Here is a 15,864-nt window from a genome sequence, read left to right on the forward strand (position 1 = left end):
ATAACAATCAGATGAAAACTTTGATAAGTACCATAATCGCGTTATATATAGATCGCAAAACAGAGGTGACAACAAAAGTGGGCGAAAGAATCCACGTTGCAGGAGGCCTGCCCATAGTTGCCATGGGCGAGTAGCAAGACTACAGCTGTCACTGACCAAAACAGACACACAAGCTACGCTATTGTTAGCTTGTCGGGTGAGAGTTAACCCCAGCTAATCAAACGAAAAGAAACATAAGCACTAACATAACAACATGAACATAAGGGGGGAAAAAATCACTGTGCAATAATGAAACCGGTTCGGCGTCCACACTCGCTTCGTTAATCCAACCCAAGTTAGCAAAGCACTATTAGCATGCTTTGCATGTAATTCCTAGCTAACAGCTCACGGCGATTACGCAGTAGTTTCCGTAAATGAAGTAGTATTTATCAAAGTGGCTGAAGTGTTTTAACTTTGTCATTTTTCTTACTTATCGTGCTCGCCAGTGGTTTGTTTTGACTGCGAAGACACAGCTCAGACACCTCCGCCGGTCGTTGCCACTTCCTGATGACAAAGGAAACTTTAACCGGAAAACCCTCCTCTCCGTGGTGGGACGCACCAAAACGCCTCTCCCAGTCGAATAGCCACCGCTCTCCTGAGGGATTAAAACATGTTGTATTGATCACACGTTTGATACAATTTATTATACGTTATACTGTACTGAATTTTATCGAACCGTAAGCGTGGTTAACATCATTTGAACGCATGTGAATGACAGTTGACATTTACCATCAGGTATTTGGCGCCCTCTAGTGTAACATAGCTGTACTGCAAATACTGAAGTAAGCTACAGGTTAGTAAACACATAAATAACTAAACACATATTGTGAAAAAAAAAACAGCTAGCCAGGTGGCTGATGTGATTTAAAATGTTAATTTCTTAATCAATCAATAATACGCCTTCAAAAAGATGTTACAAGTTCACAGAAACTGTTTTTATGTGGGTCGGGGTGTAGCCGTCCGATATTGCAAGATATAATATGAAAAATAAAAATGAAACTACCGTAAAACGAAATTACCGTACACTTTGGAGTGATATTGACCCCATTACCATAGTTTTAATTTTCTAGTATTGTTTTCGATCTTACCTATTTTGCCGCGTACTCATAACTACGGCAGGCAAAGAGGGTCAAGTGTCTTTTTTTTTACTTCCGGTTTCCGCTGTCAACATTTGAGCTACTGTGTTAAGTCAGCACCGCTGCGGAGCTACGATGATGTCGGAGCAGGAGTCCCTGAGGTGCTCCAGTGGTAGAAACCGCGGAGGCGTACAGAGGGTTGAAGGCAAACTACGAGCCAGCGTAGAAAAAGGAGATTACTATGAAGCACACCAGATGTATAGGACGTTATTTTTTAGGTAAGATTTCACAACAACGTTCTAGTTTGCAGTTGGTTGCTCCTCGAGGCCTGCTACGTTCCAGATCTCTCTGCTTGCTACCCTTGCTCATATCATTCCAGAGTCCGATTGGGCAGAATTCGCTCCGGTTCCGCCCACCCATGTCGGTTCTGCCGTTTGTTTGGACAACGAATGTGTCAATTCACTCCGGTCTTAAAATGGACTGCTAGCGAAGTGCTTACTAGCAGTGTTGCTACACGTTTTGTATAGAATCAATGGAAGTCTTCATTTGTGTAGACTCCACGACAGCTTTTATCGTAATCGATTAAGAGTTTCAACCTACGTTGAGATCATCAGATTGCAACGATCAATTTGCGGTTCCTCCCCAGATGTGCTAGTAGCTAGCAGTCTAGATTGTGTTACCTTGCTATGACATTCTCCACCAATATCCATTTAACCTTTTGTAATTTGTGTCTCTATACATACACAACTGAATTACAGATTGCCTAATTTTATCTGACAAACCAGTAGAGAAACAACCACCATTATGGAAACAATGGTTTTATTCCCATTTTAAAATTGACAGTAATGTAAAGCTGACCTCACAGCCCCACATTATGCTGTTGGTGTCCTATATATTCTATACTGTTGTCTGTCAACAGGTACATGTCACAGGCAAAACACAGTGAAGCCAGAGAGCTGATGTACAATGGCGCATTATTGTTCTTCAGCTATAACCAGGTAAAATCTCTTAGGAATTTCTACCGGTGTGATATTTATGATCTAACTTATTTGGTTTTTATGAACCAAAATGATTTGTGGAAAAAATACCTCCACACCTTTAACTATAAAGGTCTGGTACATTTGGTTGTTGAATAAATAAACATCTAATAAATTAGTTTCATCCGCTTTGCTTCACTCTGCAGCAAAACAGTGCAGCAGATCTCTCCATGCTGGTTCTCGAGGTGCTGGAGAAGTCAGAGAGCAAAGTGGAAGAAGATATATTAGGTGAGCGTTCTCCTGATTCAACGAATCCAGACATCTGTTCCATCGCCGCTGACGCTCGTGGATCTGTTGAGCAGAAAGCTTGGCCAAGCTGTTCAGCCACATGGATCACAACTCTCCTGAAAGAGTAGCCTTCGTGTCCAGAGCCTTGAAATGGTCCACGGGAGGTTCCAGCAAATTGGGCAATCCAAAGCTACACCAGCTGTTGGCTGTTACCTTGTGGAAAGGTATGACGGGTATAATGAATTCAAAGGAAGAATTTTTTTTTTTGCCAGCTTTGTCTTTTTTATTTTATTTTTTAAATTCTAGAGCAAAACTACAGCGAATCTCGTTACCACTTCCTGCATTCGTCCGACGGGGAGGGCTGTGCGCAGATGCTGGTGGAGTATTCCTCCTCTCGAGGTTTCCGCAGCGAGGTCGACATGTTTGTTGCCCAGGCGGTCCTACAGTAAGTCCGTCTCCACTATAGAGTTGAAATGTCACACAGACTGTCACTTCCCAACCTTTTCAATTTGCCAGGTTCCTCTGCCTAAAGAACAAAAACAGCGCTTCCGTGGTGTTCAGCACGTACACGGAGAAACACCCGTCCATAGAGAGGGGTCCTCCATTTGTTCAGCCTCTTCTAAACTTTATCTGGTTTCTGCTGCTGGCAGTGGATGGGTGAGATAAAAAAAAAAAAAAAACTCAGCTGTGTTAAAAATAAAATGCATTTCATTGTTGTTGTTTTTCTACTTAGGGGTAAATTAACAGTTTTCACAGTGTTATGTGAGCAATATCAACCTTCCCTGAAGAGGGATCCCATGTATAATGAGGTAAGCACTTAAATCGATGGATTGTTTTGCGTATGAATTCACGACTTATTTTGTTTTTATTTTAGTGTAAGCCTTCAAAAGAATTTGTGGGTTCACTCTAATGTGTTTGTTGTGTTTTTGTCAACTCTCTGGACACGTAAAGTACCTCGACAGAATAGGACAGCTTTTCTTCGGCGTCCCCCCCAAACAATCTCCGTCGTACGGCGGCCTGCTAGGTGACTTTTCCGAAACATTGTCCATCGTCTTTGTAAAAAAAATAATAATAATAATAAATATGACAAAATTTCCCTGCACAGGAAACTTGCTGAACAGCCTGATGGGAGCGGGCGAGGACGACGACGGCGTCGAAGAGGCCCGGGAGGACAGCAGCCCCATCGAGCTGGATTGAGCAGACGGCTGACGAAGAACAAAAACAACACACACGCCCACAAAGACACACACAAACACACACAAAAAGAGGGGAGGCCACGCCCACTCCTGACTTAATCATTACTAATTGTTCCGAGTTTTGGTTTTCATGCACTTGACAGCATTGTAGACATGTGTTGCTTTCTCACGGGGTGTCATTTGCTTTTGTCAGCATTTCTCTGCACCCACCACCACCACCATTCATTTCTAGTAGTTATTTAAATTTGCCTGTTGACCCGAGATTGTTTCTGGGTTTGTCATCTGTAGCAAATGGATGGATGGATATTTATTGAGCTTCAGAATTCAGTGTTTTGGGGATTAAGTCACCTATTGATGATAAGTAGACCTTGAGGAAATTACTGACTAAATTCAATGCCAAGTTTTCTATCATCTGTGCAAACATGAAATTTGCATATATAATTAAATATTAAATTTTGGATTTTAAATTTCTTGTACATTTTTTGTATGCATATGTTAGTGTTTAAAGAATCATCCCTAATCTAGAATTGCTCTCGAGCTTTTGCTATCAGTATTGGACTTTTTTTTTTTTTTTTTTCTCTACAGTCATCACTGTTGTGCAGCAAATGTTCAACAGCTAAAATAACAATTTCCAAAGAGACTTTTGTGAATTGTTGGTTCTCACACCGCTACCGACAATTGTGTTTACTTTTTCTTCAGTTTGACATGACATAAGTCACTGCAGTTTGATTTTCTTTTTTTTCCCCCTTCTTTGAAAACATAAGCGGGACCCTTTCTTTTGTCATGACACACTAAGACAATAAACTACCATTGAGAGGATTGAGACTGATGTGAAACAAAACTTTGTCCTGTTCATTTTCTTTATTGAGGCATGATGGAAAAAAAGCACTAACGTTACAAGTCAAATCCAGCAAGGACATTATTTGCTTCATAACCAAGCTTAATTCATCAATGAGATCAGCATTGTATAAATATAATGGAGGATTGAGATAAATATATATAAATTATATGAATGGCACTGCATGATAATACAACCAAGCGGCTGCTGTTTTAATGTGTTATTTTAAATGCTGCTTACAGGATTCACTACAAGGCTTGTTATTAAAACGTAACATTTATTAATGCTCGAAAAATGCTGACGATGTCCGTAAACTCGTGTCAAGTCTGATGATGTTTGTTTTCATCAAACCTAACTTAACCATAAGGCTTATATTTTGTTAAGGCAATTTTTAGTGCTTTCCACTTTATAGTGAACCTTACTTTTACCAAAATATATTTGTTGATGTTTAGTACTCAAGTACGAGACTGCAGTGCGAGCCTCTGGACCGTTTCCGACAGGTGAGACATGTCAGCCTGCAGCGCCTGATGCTTCATGGACTCCAATGTTCGAACCTAGGCATAGATTTGATTCCATTGGTAAAGTGATACATTTCTCAAAAAAAAAAAAAAAATCGTTGTTGTTGCAAAACTCACAGAAATTCGCGTCTCACAGTGTCCATGTTTGTGACTGAGATTCCACAAATTGACGGCCAGCTGGCTCAGCTTGTTGTTCCTCAGGTCTCCGTGAACGAGCAGGACGCAGAAAAGCGAGAAGGCCAAAACGCCTTGGCGGCGAGTGCTCAACTGCTGCTCCCAAAAACACCACACCATTTTTTAAAATTTTTTTTTACAATCTCCTCGCAAGGCAGGAAGAGCTCAAAACACAGTTTCTCACCTCCTCTCGACCGAGAGCCTTCAGGTGGTCCAGGATCTGCCCGATCAGGGTCTCACACAGTTTGTTAATTTCCGTGAGGAATTTTGGGTCTCCGCCGTATAGGGTCTCATTCGAGTCCACTGAAATGTTGAAAGGACGATAAAAGTGTTTGCCGTGATGAAGAGATTGTGCCTGTTTACCTTTTGGAATTGTGTACAGGTAAGTTTCCTGGCTCATGGCAGCCAGCAGGGGGAGGGCGGAGATGTACACGCGCACTTTGGCGTCACTGTTGTCCTCCCAAGCGTAATCCTGCACCATGTTGAGCACACCTCGGACTAAGTAGAGCACACCATGTTCTGGATGATCCTGTGAGCGTGTATATTATGAACAACTTCACTCCATGCTTGTCTATCAAAAGTCTCTGTTAGTACCGGGACGACCAGAAGCGTAGCCAGGAAGTTGTTGAGAAAGTCGAGCAGGAAATTCTCTGAAGAGCGAAGCTTCCCTTCCACGCTGATGGAACGCGGAACCTCCGGAAGGATACTGACTGCTGCTTTTAAGAAAGCATCCGCTGCAGGACGAGAGCCATGTGGAAAGTCGACAATGGAATATGAAATGAGGTTTTTATAGACAGGAAAAAAAAGGTTTTTTTTAGTGCAGGCCTTACCTTGGGATAAACACTGGTTGGCCAAGGCAACCTGGCCAGACAGAAGGTAAAGATGGAGACGACTGAAGATGCTGCTGAGTGACGGGATGGTGATAAAACTGTAGGCGGCACATGCCTGGAGGACAGAGAGGGGAAACGATCCATCAACTGGCACCAAATTGGCGAGATGTCAATTGAACTCACCCGGACGAATGCGGCGGTTTTACGGGAATGATTTCCACGCATCACCCTTCTGGTTTCCATCGCTAGCTGATTCACCGTCTGAATATGATAAGTGAATTAGCTTTTATTGTTTTTGAAGAAAATCCTTTTTAAAAATCTGGATTTTTTTTACTTTTTGATGAATCTAGATTACGAGTTTCATACTGACGTGAATGAGCTGAACCAGGACGGGCTCCAGGTTGCAGAATGTGGCTCTGGCCTCCACGCAAAAACTCAACTGTTGCTCAAAGTCTCGGCCAAAGGAAACCTGAAGACAAAGACATAAAGCTCAAAAAGAGAGCTCACCTGTAAAATTACAGATCGGACATAAAAAGTAATTATTTACCAATTTAATGTTTGTGAAATTATTTCCAAATGTGCAATCTGAATCAGCTCCGGATGAAAATTGATCAGATTCTGACCTAATTCTTTTCCCCCCCCATTTGGTATGATCAAGATGTGGATTACCATAAAAAAAAAAAAAAAAAGAAATATTCTTGATAGAAAACCTACCCATTGTAAAAAGTCAGGTTGACAGAACTGCAAACACGAGCACGTGTCAATAAAACGACAAACCTTCTCAGAAGAAGTCATTAAAAGCAAGACCAGCTCACCACGCGCATGAAGCCGATGATGAGCACCGACAAAGATCTTTTTTCATCCTCGAGGGTGAGAGCGCTGCAAAACACACATGAGTAGATCATTCCCATCTACAGTCATTTACCCACCCAAATATATTTTGCCTTACTTGACAGAATCATGCATGGTCTTGCAGATGTGCATCACGGCGTTGAGGATGACCGGGTCTCTAGTTGGCTCCAGCTGATGTCTGCCAGTCGAAGCGGTTATTTGGCATATTTTGCATTTCCGAGAGAAGCGTAGCTCTTACTTGATGAAGACATCCATGATGGATTTGCATACTTCCACCCTCACACCGTCTTTTTGAAACATATCCAAAAATGGAAGGAAACGCTCCTGCAGGAGGTAAATATTGAACATGATGATAAACTGAGGCAAGATGAGAAGTTCAACTTTACTCACCATGGAAAAGAGGACTGAGAAGTCGTGGAAGTGGGCGAGGATCTTCCTGATCACAGACTGCAGCTAAGTGCAGAGACAAAAAAAAAAGTCACTGGAGAAGATGCGACGAGAGGATGGGGGAGCTGGTGAAGAATATCAACCTGAACGTAGGCGTCCTCAAAGGCCCGGTCGGGAGTCATGTGTTTGATGATGTCCGCCAGAACGGTGTTCACTTCACGTTTCTTAAAAGCAAAAAAACATTTTTCTCTACCGCACGTTGTAAAAAAAAAAAAGATAAAAAGATGTGAATGCCTGGATTCTTAAGAAAGAAAAAAAAAAAACATCCTGGGCATTGAATGAGTTTCTTACTGTGAAATTTCGACAGGTGAACTCCACCCAGATCTCAGCACAGTTGACATAATCCTGCAAACCAGAAAAAAAAAAAAAACCATCTATTCCATTTTATCGACATTAAAAGCACCCGTGGGAATGCAGTATCAATCTCCCTGTACCCGAGGATTGCGGACTTTGGTGATGACTTTCCAGGCTTCGTTGAGGATGGTCAGCCTCTCAGATTCTGGAGGGTCAGCGCAAGCCAGACAGCGACCCAGTGATCCAAATAATAAATGCTACACAAAATAAAACATTTGTGGATCACGAAGTTGATTTAAAAAAAACAAAAAAACAAAACACAGATTACTCACCTTGGGGAACCCGGCCTCGTCGCAGTCTTTTATCATCCCGATGAAATCCATGGCTCTTGTGGCGACAAACTCGGGCCTAAATGCCCTCATCACTGAATTCAGGAGCAGGGCACTGCAGTATATTAAATTCCAATCTTTTAATCATGCTAATCAGAACATACAACCATACATTGTTACTCACTTGTTACCCAGCTTCTTACATCTCTCCATCATTTCTGTCAGGACGCTCTAGAGTGAAAAATACACATGAAATAAAAATGTGATTTTCATTGGTTTCTCATCGCGAGCATCCCGTCCACACCTCCGGTGCTCTGTAGGCACTACAGTGTAAGATCCAATTGATAGCGGGCGAATAGAGAGTCAGGTACTCGGGCATTTCCACTCTCTGCGCGAGCAGCTGGCTGCGAACACTCTCCCCGTTGATCTGCCGGAAGGTTCCGAGCAGGTCGAAGAAGTTGCGCTTCAGGCTGTCTTTCAAGCTGGGGGCCACTTCCATTCCAACCTGGGCAAAAAAAACAAAACACTATTTGAGATTATTTGAAATAAAACAAAGTCATTTTGATGGCATCTGGAATTTACCCTGCAGAGGTACGCTCGGGTGTAAGCCGCCACCAAGGGGTCGCCGATTCCTCTTATCATGGCGGTCAATCGTGGAAGAGTGTCCTGAATACCGCTTTTGCAAGGGGGGGGGGGGGATTTTTTTGAAATGATGATGAATTCAATTTAACTCAATAGGAGCCAAAGACTACTCACGATTTGTTCAGGAAGCGATTGCACTTGAGGATGGAGGCTTCCACGTATCTGGTCACAGATATTGTTAAGGAGGCAAATTCCAGAATCAATTGAGCTATCATAGTAATCACAATTTGGAAGGGGGGGGGGATACAGTCTGGGTAAGAGTTCTCTAATGGAGGCAATCTTGAAGAACCAGTTGAGGCACGTTTCTTTGGCTGTGTCATTGACATCGCCTGCTGTAAATGAGTCTGACAAAAAAATAATAATAATTTCATGCCGCAACCAGTGGAACGTAAAATGCATACCTGGTAAAGGTTTGGGATCTGAACACATGCTCCAAATTCTGTCATACACAAGCTGGCCTGTCCGAAAAAAAAAAGGATGGTCAGTAAAAATAACAACAAAGAGCAGATGAATGTAAAAGATTCAGTACATACCAAAAGTGTCAAGTATGTCAGTGATGAGAACAAACTTGCTAGGATAAAACTGGATTACCGAAGTGTCCGAGAGAAGTTTGGAGCACTGGGGACATAAATCAACAGGAGTGTGTTTCGAGTCCCTTCATTTTTTCTTTCCATTATTGACACATAACACAGAATTCACCTGGATTACGATCTTCAGTGCTTTGACCTTTTGATCCGAGGCCCAGGCCTCTTTTAGAGACTGGTTCAGCTCTTGGATGCGGTTGGCATATTCCTGCTGGGAGAGATTGAGGAGCTCTCTCTGGGAACCCTGCAGACAAATGTAAGCTTTCATTTTTAAGATGACACTAGAGGGGAAATATTTTGGAAATTATTTTAGATTATATTATTATATTATACATTTTAATATTATTACCTCTTCTAGATCATCCAGTTCCTCCAGCCGAGTGCGAACCTTCTCTGACACAGCAGAGGATCCGGGATTCTGTGAATTTCCTAAAAGTATTTTTTTTTTTTTAAAGGAATAGAAATCATATGACCAAATAGTCATGAAACAAAATTTGATGTACTACTAAAATCTCTTATTTTGTATTTGAAAAAAAATCTGTATAGTGGTCATTAAATACAATACATACTTCTTACTGTCCTTACCTTTGTCGGATCCCAAGCATAGGTTCTAGAAAAAAAAGAAAAAAAAAAAAGAAAATGAATGTTACTATAATAATAATATTGAGCATGGTGCAATACAAAACATACGTTTGTGACATAGGACGACTTACAATTGAGAGTTTCTCAGTGGTGGTAAACCTCGCCAGGATCTCGCCTCGCTTCATCGACCAGGGCTCAAAATCGGCTCCCACTAGCTCCTCCTCCTTCTCCCCTTTCTTCCTCGCATCCTGGAAGCACAAAACTTTAGTTTAGTACGACTGACTGAAAAAAAAAACACCACAAAGTCCTCTTTTGTATATTATTCATCATTCAATCTCAATTTAGTTCATTGTTATGCAAAATATTTTTTTACTGCGTGTCAAAGTGGGAGTGTAAAAGTGCAACTGACTCCGGCGAAGGCAACGTGTGTCATGGACGGAGTTTCAGCCGCAAACATGGACAGTGGATCGGTTCCGTCCAGCATAGAGCTGAGGGGGTCCGGCGCCGCTGAGGAAGAGCAGGATGAGGAGGAGGAGGTGCTGCCCTTGCGAGTTCCACGGCGAGCTTTGCTTTCTGTCACCTAAGGGCAGGTTAACATAATATAATATGAGTAAAATATATTTTTTAAACATATTTATTTCATTTGAATTTTTTTTTTTTTTTCAGTTTTCTTATTTTTATTTTTTTCCTTCTACAAAAAAAAGGCATCTTACTAAAATAGGTTTGAGGGGATGGGAGTCAGAGAATTCAAGCGGCATCGCTTCCAGACGGGTCCTCTGCAGCTCAGCATCATAGTCGCGCCACCGAGAGCGCCTGGATGAGAGTAACGAGAGCAAGTTAAAAATATTAATATTATTATTAATTTTTTTTTTTTGTAATGCAGAAGGTAGCCAGAGTTCCAGTTGGGGGAAACACACAATAGCAAAGGGAGAACATACAGATAGGCCTGAGGTGACGTTTAATCCTTGAACTGCCTTTTGCATTCATCAAGTTTGTCCACCAGAATTTTTAGATGTGCTTTGATTATGTGACAAAGAAGATTTGAAATTGATTTGAAATTGCAAAGTGTGGGATTGTCAAAAAAACAAACGTGATAAATTATTAGATCTAAAATTGTATTAAATCATTTCCATCATGGGAAATTCAAACAGTATCCTTCATTTTTAAATAACTGAACTATTAATGGTGAATGGTCTAAATTATGGGGGCATTATTCTTACCAGATTTTTATTTTTCGTATTTATATTTGACTTGATCAAGTTTCTATACATTTTAGTTCCTATAAGATAAATAGTGAAAAACATCTGACGGATATGTTCGAATATAAGAAAGTCACACATCCCACAATTAATTGTTTTTTGTTGGTTTTTAAGAAGAATAAACGCAATAACGCCCACAGTATATTTTATCCTGCTTGTGCAGAAATTCCTGACGGCGCATTTAAGGTAAAATGCAAAATCTGCATATTTTACATTGAAAACAGATTAAGAAGAGGCATAGAAATGCAATGCATGTTTGACAATACAATCAAACTGTGGTGAAGAACAATATTTATATGTTTGGGACAAACAGACGCATCTTACCACATCACAGCAGCCATTTTTTCAGTGATCACATGACACCCTTTACTTCCTGGTTATGGTATATGTCGGCTTTCAGAAAAAGTGTGAAATTATTTGGTTAAATATTGACGCTTGTCTTTTTAAATAGTTTATTATTGTCTAACCATATTATGAAATTATCTGTACTGCATTGGCATTGGTTTGCACTAAATCGGATTAAAATTAATTTCCCACAATACACGGCGTTCACGAGTCACCATCAAAGAAAACCAAATAACAAAGAGTATTACTACGTATTATACTTTTAAACTCGCTGTTATGTAGTAGAGCGAACAAGAAGGAATAAACCGAATACCCCCCACCGTCATCAACGAACTTAACCTTCCTTTAAAATTAGATTGCTTATGTTAAATGCATGGTGGTTTAATTGTATATTTTCCAGATTTCCTTTTGAGTGTCTCATCTGTTAAAGAGACGATCTTGGAAGAACCAACGCTCTTTGGTGCTGAGATCAAATTTAATGTTTGGAGATCCTGCAAATATGACGTGACCTCAGGGCTGTCACTTTGTGCAAATGTCCACACAGTTCACCTGAGCAGGTAATGCACGTCGGCATTTAGGTGTGTTGTCTAATGTGTCTATTAACGGGATTAGTCAACACGATTTTGGTCGTTGTGTGCAGACAGCTAACATTCGATTTGGCTAACATTTGATTGACAAGTATAAGCGCAGATTTTGATGCGGAACCGGACCACAGTCACTTTGCATTGCAATGCGTGTGTCTTCTGTACGGAGACCGCAATGCATCGAATTTCCGTAGGCGGTGTTAGTTAGGTGTAAGACACTGGACGTCGTAACCATGTGAAATTGGTGGTGGGGGATGTTTTGAATTGCTCTGTCGCCCTCTCGTGGTGAAGGTCTGATGCACATGCTTAAACCATCAAATACGTATAAATATATAACAAAATATAAATAATATAAATATAGGTTAGGGTTAATTAAATTAGGGTTATATAATAATAATAATAATAATAATAATTATTATTATTATTGTTATTATTATTATTATTATTATTATTATATATTATTTATTTATTTTTTATTTTTTCATTTTAATGGTTTAAGCATGTGCTTCGGACTTTTACCACAAGATAGATAAATAGATTGATACTTTATTGATCCCAGGAATGCCCTCTTAATGCTTAAACCATTAGAATTAAATTAAATATACCCTATATTTAATCAAATGAAATATAAATATATTTAATAAAATTAAATACACCCTAAATCAATTTTCCTAACCTATATTTATATTTATATATTATTTAAATACGCATAATCTGTATTTATTTTATTTTATGTGGTTTAAGCATGTGCTTCAAACCTTTACCACAAGAGGGCGACAGTACAATTCAAACTGCTGCACAACATCAATTTACATGGTTACGCAGTCCAGTGTCTTACGTGTATTGTATTTTTGCCCCGCAGCGTGCTTTTTAAGAAAGTGAGCGATAATATAAAATTAAGTATGAGTAATAATAATAAGTAAATATAAATTAAATAAAATAGCCCTGGGGCACAAGGGATGGCAATCAGTGTTGGGGGGGGGGGGCTTTGCAAATACCTGGCCCTGGGACCCAGACCCCCTATAATTCGGCCCTGACTCACATAATTAATAATGTCTTATTGAAGAACAAAAAAAAAGTCTTATCTATGTAATCAATACTTCCACTCCTCATATGCTGTGCTGAGGATCAGGTGGCCCCTTTTTTCTTCTTAAGAAGACATCCACTCCTTTTTGTCTTTCCTTCTTATTAAGTTACCACTTTCCAAACCTTGTGAATTATTAAATGGATTTGTTTGGGTGGAAGTCCTCATTCTCTTTGACTGGCAGGTGGAAGGTAGTAGTGTGCCTTCCCAGATATTCATCCTCCTCCTGCATCCACCATGGAAAAGTCCCTCGTCATCCAGCTTCGCCATGAGGAACTTCTTTTTTACGCCGCTTGCATTTCTAACAGTTGGTGTGTGTTTTTGTGTGTTTGTGTGTGTCTGGAAGGCAGAGTGTGTAGGCGAAGGTGGGGAGGTGGCGTTGGTATGCGCGTGGGCAGCAGCTGGAGGCGGTATCTCTCCCGGGCCATGCGACTTGCACTTGCGTGGTGTCGACAGTGTCGTCCAAAGAAACCGGGTCGGGGCAGGGGAGGCCGGCCTCAATCCGGCGGTGGCTTTGGGGCGCTATGGAGCTACAGCAAGCTCCTGCTCAAGTCACTTTACTTCAACAGCCTCAGCAACTCTGACACATTGCTCGACTGTGCTTTCGAACCCGTGTATTGGATCGTGGACAATGTGACTCGTTGGTTCGGAGTGGTGAGTACATTGCATCGAGTGGAGATAAAACAAGTCAAACTAACCTCACTCATCTCGCAGGTTTTTGTCACTCTGGTCGTCCTGCTGACGACCTCAGTGGTGGTTATTGTTTATCTGTACGTCCTTCCCACGATTGTCGGGAGCTACGCCGTGCCTTGGATCGTCTGGCATCTCTGCTGCGGCCACTGGCTCCTGGTTATGGTGGGCTTCCATTACTACAAGGCCACCACCACCTCCCCCGGATACCCGCCTAAGGTACCTCTGGTGGTCCTTCTTTTTTAATGACTGAAAACAACAATAACAACACATTTTATTTGTTTCAGGACAACATCCATATTCCCTCGGTGTCCATTTGTAAGAAATGTATCAATCCAAAACCGGCCAGGACGCACCACTGCAGCATCTGCAACACGTAAGCGCAACATGTTATGATTTCAAGGATGGAAAGAAAAATAAAATAAAAAAAGAGTTTGATTCCAAACGACGTCTATCAAAGAATAATGTTGCCTTTGCTTGCATTACAGCTGCATCTTGAAGATGGACCATCACTGTCGTATCCTTGCAACGAGCGTCACATAACAAACGCCATCTGCTGCTGCTCTCGTTTGAATCTTCTTGTGTTGAACTGAACACGTCTCCAGCTTGGCTCAACAACTGCGTAGGTCATTTCAACCACCGCTACTTTTTCTCCTTCTGCGTCTACATGACTCTGGGCTGCATCTACTGCAGCATCAGCAGCAGAAACTTATTCCTGGAAGCCTACAGTGCTGTTGAGGTGAGATTGGATTGAATGATGAAAAGAATTGGTTTTGATCCAATCAATTCACATTTCCTTCAGAGTTACTACCAAACCCGTCCCCCGCCGTACACGTCCACAGAGACGACCGCCCACAAGAGCATCATCTTTCTCTGGGTGCTGACCAGGTGACTTACACTCTCCAACACCATGTCTGCCACACAAACAACGATGTCATGATGGCTGCGTGCAACCCGCAGTTCTGTGGCCGTCGCTCTGGGAGGGCTGACCCTGTGGCACGCCGCGCTCATCTGCCGAGGGGAGACCAGCATAGAGCGCCACATCAACCGCAAAGAGAGTAAAAGACTGAAGGAGCAGGGCAAGGTACAGAAAAATGATTATGGCGGGAAAAAAAATAAATAAAAATGGATGTGAATATTTGGAGGAATATCACTTCCATAGGTCAATGCTTTTAATTATTATAAATGTATTATATATATATATTTTATGTATATACAAATGTATGATTGGTTTTCAGGTGTTCAGAAATCCGTATCATCACGGGATGACGGCCAATTGGAAGCGGCTGCTTGGTGTCGAGACGCGCAAGTGGGTTTTCTGCACTCTTATCATTCAACGTGACAAATTAGATGCCAATTTCTCCATAACTGTTTGTTTCCCAGTCACTGGTTCACACGCGTTCTCCTGCCCTCGAGTCATCTTCCTGCAGGAGACGGCATCATGTGGGACTGCAACTTTTCCAGGAGAGACCCCGTGGCCATCTGAGCCGTCCACATTTCAAAACGCTATCAGCTCGTCTTTATTCTCACTATCGTAATGATAAAGAAGATTTTTTTTTTTTTAAAGGTGTTGCTGGTCAGCATTTGATTCAGTCTCAGATGTAATTAAACATCATATAATGAGCTGCACGTTGGTTTTGAACCACCTCTGTGCCTGATGCAGCGTTCCAAAGTGACAGCTAATGGCTATCAAATGTTGACTCCATGATAAATACATTCCACTTTCACTATCAGCCAGCTGATCTTTTTTTTTTTTTTTAAATGGAAGCCTCAAGTTCACATTATCATAGTTTTGGATTGTATTGCATTTTCCAATTGTCCCTAATGATGTGGCTCTTGAGTGTGAGTTTGAACTGAGAAATGTCACTGTTTGCACGTGGCACTTTATAGTGGAAAAACAGGACAGAATGATTTTCAGGGAAAAAAAAAAAAAAGAGTTAAACATATTGATAATGTAAGTGGAATTATTGTTTTATTAATGTGTGTGTTGTTGATATGACCATTTGAAAAAGAGTTCTGGTGCCAAATAAGGGCAAAGAGGGGCATGATGTCTCGTGCCTTGTTTGCAACCAATTAACTCTGTGAATTACTGTCCTGATATGAACTTTTTTGCAAGTTTTTCTAGCATAGTAAGTGGTTTCCATGGAAACAAGACCTAACTGAGTGATGTGCCCACCGAAAAGAGCTGTGCTCAGTTCAACTGCTGTCCTTTTAATAAAAATAAAAAAAACCCAAC

General features: G+C 41.1%; 4 protein-coding genes across 6 annotated transcripts in view; 2 read left to right on the forward strand and 2 right to left on the reverse strand.

The window, feature by feature from the left end:
• The window catches only part of mrtfab (myocardin related transcription factor Ab), an 18,048-nt gene extending 16,833 nt beyond the window's left edge, over positions 1-1,215 (reverse strand). The window contains exons 1-2 of one of the 2 annotated variants that reach the window (XM_085903042.1): positions 1,128-1,215; positions 470-634 (exon numbers count right to left, since the gene is read on the reverse strand). The gene's annotated coding sequence lies outside the window, so the exon portion shown is untranslated. The remainder of the gene's footprint in view (positions 1-469; positions 635-1,127) is intronic. The other variant, XM_085903046.1, reaches the window with a different exon arrangement.
• get4 (guided entry of tail-anchored proteins factor 4) lies at positions 1,180-4,393 on the forward strand. The gene is made up of 9 exons (XM_085903058.1): positions 1,180-1,393; positions 2,035-2,113; positions 2,299-2,380; positions 2,455-2,604; positions 2,687-2,825; positions 2,897-3,037; positions 3,114-3,189; positions 3,332-3,404; positions 3,486-4,393. Exons 1-9 carry the CDS (start codon positions 1,251-1,253, stop codon positions 3,575-3,577), a joined length of 975 nt encoding a protein of 324 aa, XP_085759184.1. The 5' UTR covers positions 1,180-1,250; the 3' UTR covers positions 3,578-4,393.
• vps35l (VPS35 endosomal protein sorting factor like) lies at positions 4,212-11,492 on the reverse strand. The gene is made up of 30 exons (XM_085903051.1): positions 11,250-11,492; positions 10,380-10,479; positions 10,076-10,246; positions 9,798-9,914; positions 9,670-9,694; positions 9,434-9,513; positions 9,200-9,328; positions 9,034-9,118; positions 8,902-8,958; positions 8,748-8,844; positions 8,615-8,662; positions 8,441-8,534; positions 8,163-8,363; positions 8,043-8,089; positions 7,862-7,973; positions 7,670-7,786; positions 7,527-7,580; positions 7,319-7,399; positions 7,179-7,241; positions 7,027-7,112; positions 6,886-6,966; positions 6,752-6,815; positions 6,307-6,405; positions 6,120-6,197; positions 5,937-6,051; positions 5,701-5,840; positions 5,470-5,635; positions 5,291-5,409; positions 5,050-5,202; positions 4,212-4,968 (listed from the first exon to the last, which is right to left on the reverse strand). The coding sequence occupies exons 1-30, from the start codon at positions 11,264-11,266 to the stop codon at positions 4,870-4,872; spliced, it is 2,895 nt and encodes a 964-aa protein (XP_085759177.1). The 5' UTR covers positions 11,267-11,492; the 3' UTR covers positions 4,212-4,869.
• Positions 11,493-11,515: 23 nt separating this feature from the next.
• On the forward strand, positions 11,516-15,858 carry zdhhc16b (zDHHC palmitoyltransferase 16b). 2 transcript variants are annotated; one of them, XM_085903056.1, is made up of 10 exons: positions 11,516-11,827; positions 13,289-13,592; positions 13,653-13,847; positions 13,916-14,004; positions 14,117-14,145; positions 14,234-14,367; positions 14,431-14,516; positions 14,589-14,712; positions 14,867-14,937; positions 15,012-15,858. In XM_085903056.1, the coding sequence occupies exons 1-10, from the start codon at positions 11,640-11,642 to the stop codon at positions 15,112-15,114; spliced, it is 1,323 nt and encodes a 440-aa protein (XP_085759182.1). In that variant the 5' UTR covers positions 11,516-11,639; the 3' UTR covers positions 15,115-15,858. The 2 variants fall into 2 exon arrangements, with proteins under 2 accessions (XP_085759182.1, XP_085759183.1); XM_085903057.1 differs by lacking the exon at positions 11,516-11,827 and having other exon boundaries at positions 12,898-13,592.
• Positions 15,859-15,864: the final 6 nt, after the last annotated feature.

Source organism: Syngnathus leptorhynchus, chromosome 22 (genome assembly GCF_054491065.1).
Source record: "Syngnathus leptorhynchus isolate UIUO chromosome 22, UIUO_Slep, whole genome shotgun sequence".
In the NCBI taxonomy this organism is placed as follows: Eukaryota; Metazoa; Chordata; class Actinopteri; order Syngnathiformes; family Syngnathidae; genus Syngnathus; species Syngnathus leptorhynchus.

What these genes read in the sequence shown, in the direction of transcription:
- get4 (XM_085903058.1), top strand. Translation starts at nt 1,251, where the DNA reads ATGATGTCGGAGCAGGAGTCCCTGAGGTGCTCCAGTGGTAGAAACCGC. An exon ending in AGTGGAAGAAGATATATTAG is followed by an intron (nt 2,381 to 2,454) that starts GTGAGCGTTCTC and finishes TCTGTTGAGCAG; the next exon opens with AAAGCTTGGCCAAGCTGTTC. An exon ending in GGCTGTTACCTTGTGGAAAG is followed by an intron (nt 2,605 to 2,686) that starts GTATGACGGGTA and finishes TTTAAATTCTAG; the next exon opens with AGCAAAACTACAGCGAATCT.
- vps35l (XM_085903051.1), bottom strand. An exon ending in TCACCTGTCGAAATTTCACA is followed by an intron (nt 7,400 to 7,526) that starts GTAAGAAACTCA and finishes TTTGCTTTTAAG; the next exon opens with AAACGTGAAGTGAACACCGT. An exon ending in CTACGCTTCTGGTCGTCCCG is followed by an intron (nt 5,636 to 5,700) that starts GTACTAACAGAG and finishes ACACGCTCACAG; the next exon opens with GATCATCCAGAACATGGTGT.
- zdhhc16b (XM_085903056.1), top strand. Translation starts at nt 11,640, where the DNA reads ATGCATGGTGGTTTAATTGTATATTTTCCAGATTTCCTTTTGAGTGTC. An exon ending in GAAGATGGACCATCACTGTC is followed by an intron (nt 14,146 to 14,233) that starts GTATCCTTGCAA and finishes ACACGTCTCCAG; the next exon opens with CTTGGCTCAACAACTGCGTA. An exon ending in AAGCCTACAGTGCTGTTGAG is followed by an intron (nt 14,368 to 14,430) that starts GTGAGATTGGAT and finishes CATTTCCTTCAG; the next exon opens with AGTTACTACCAAACCCGTCC.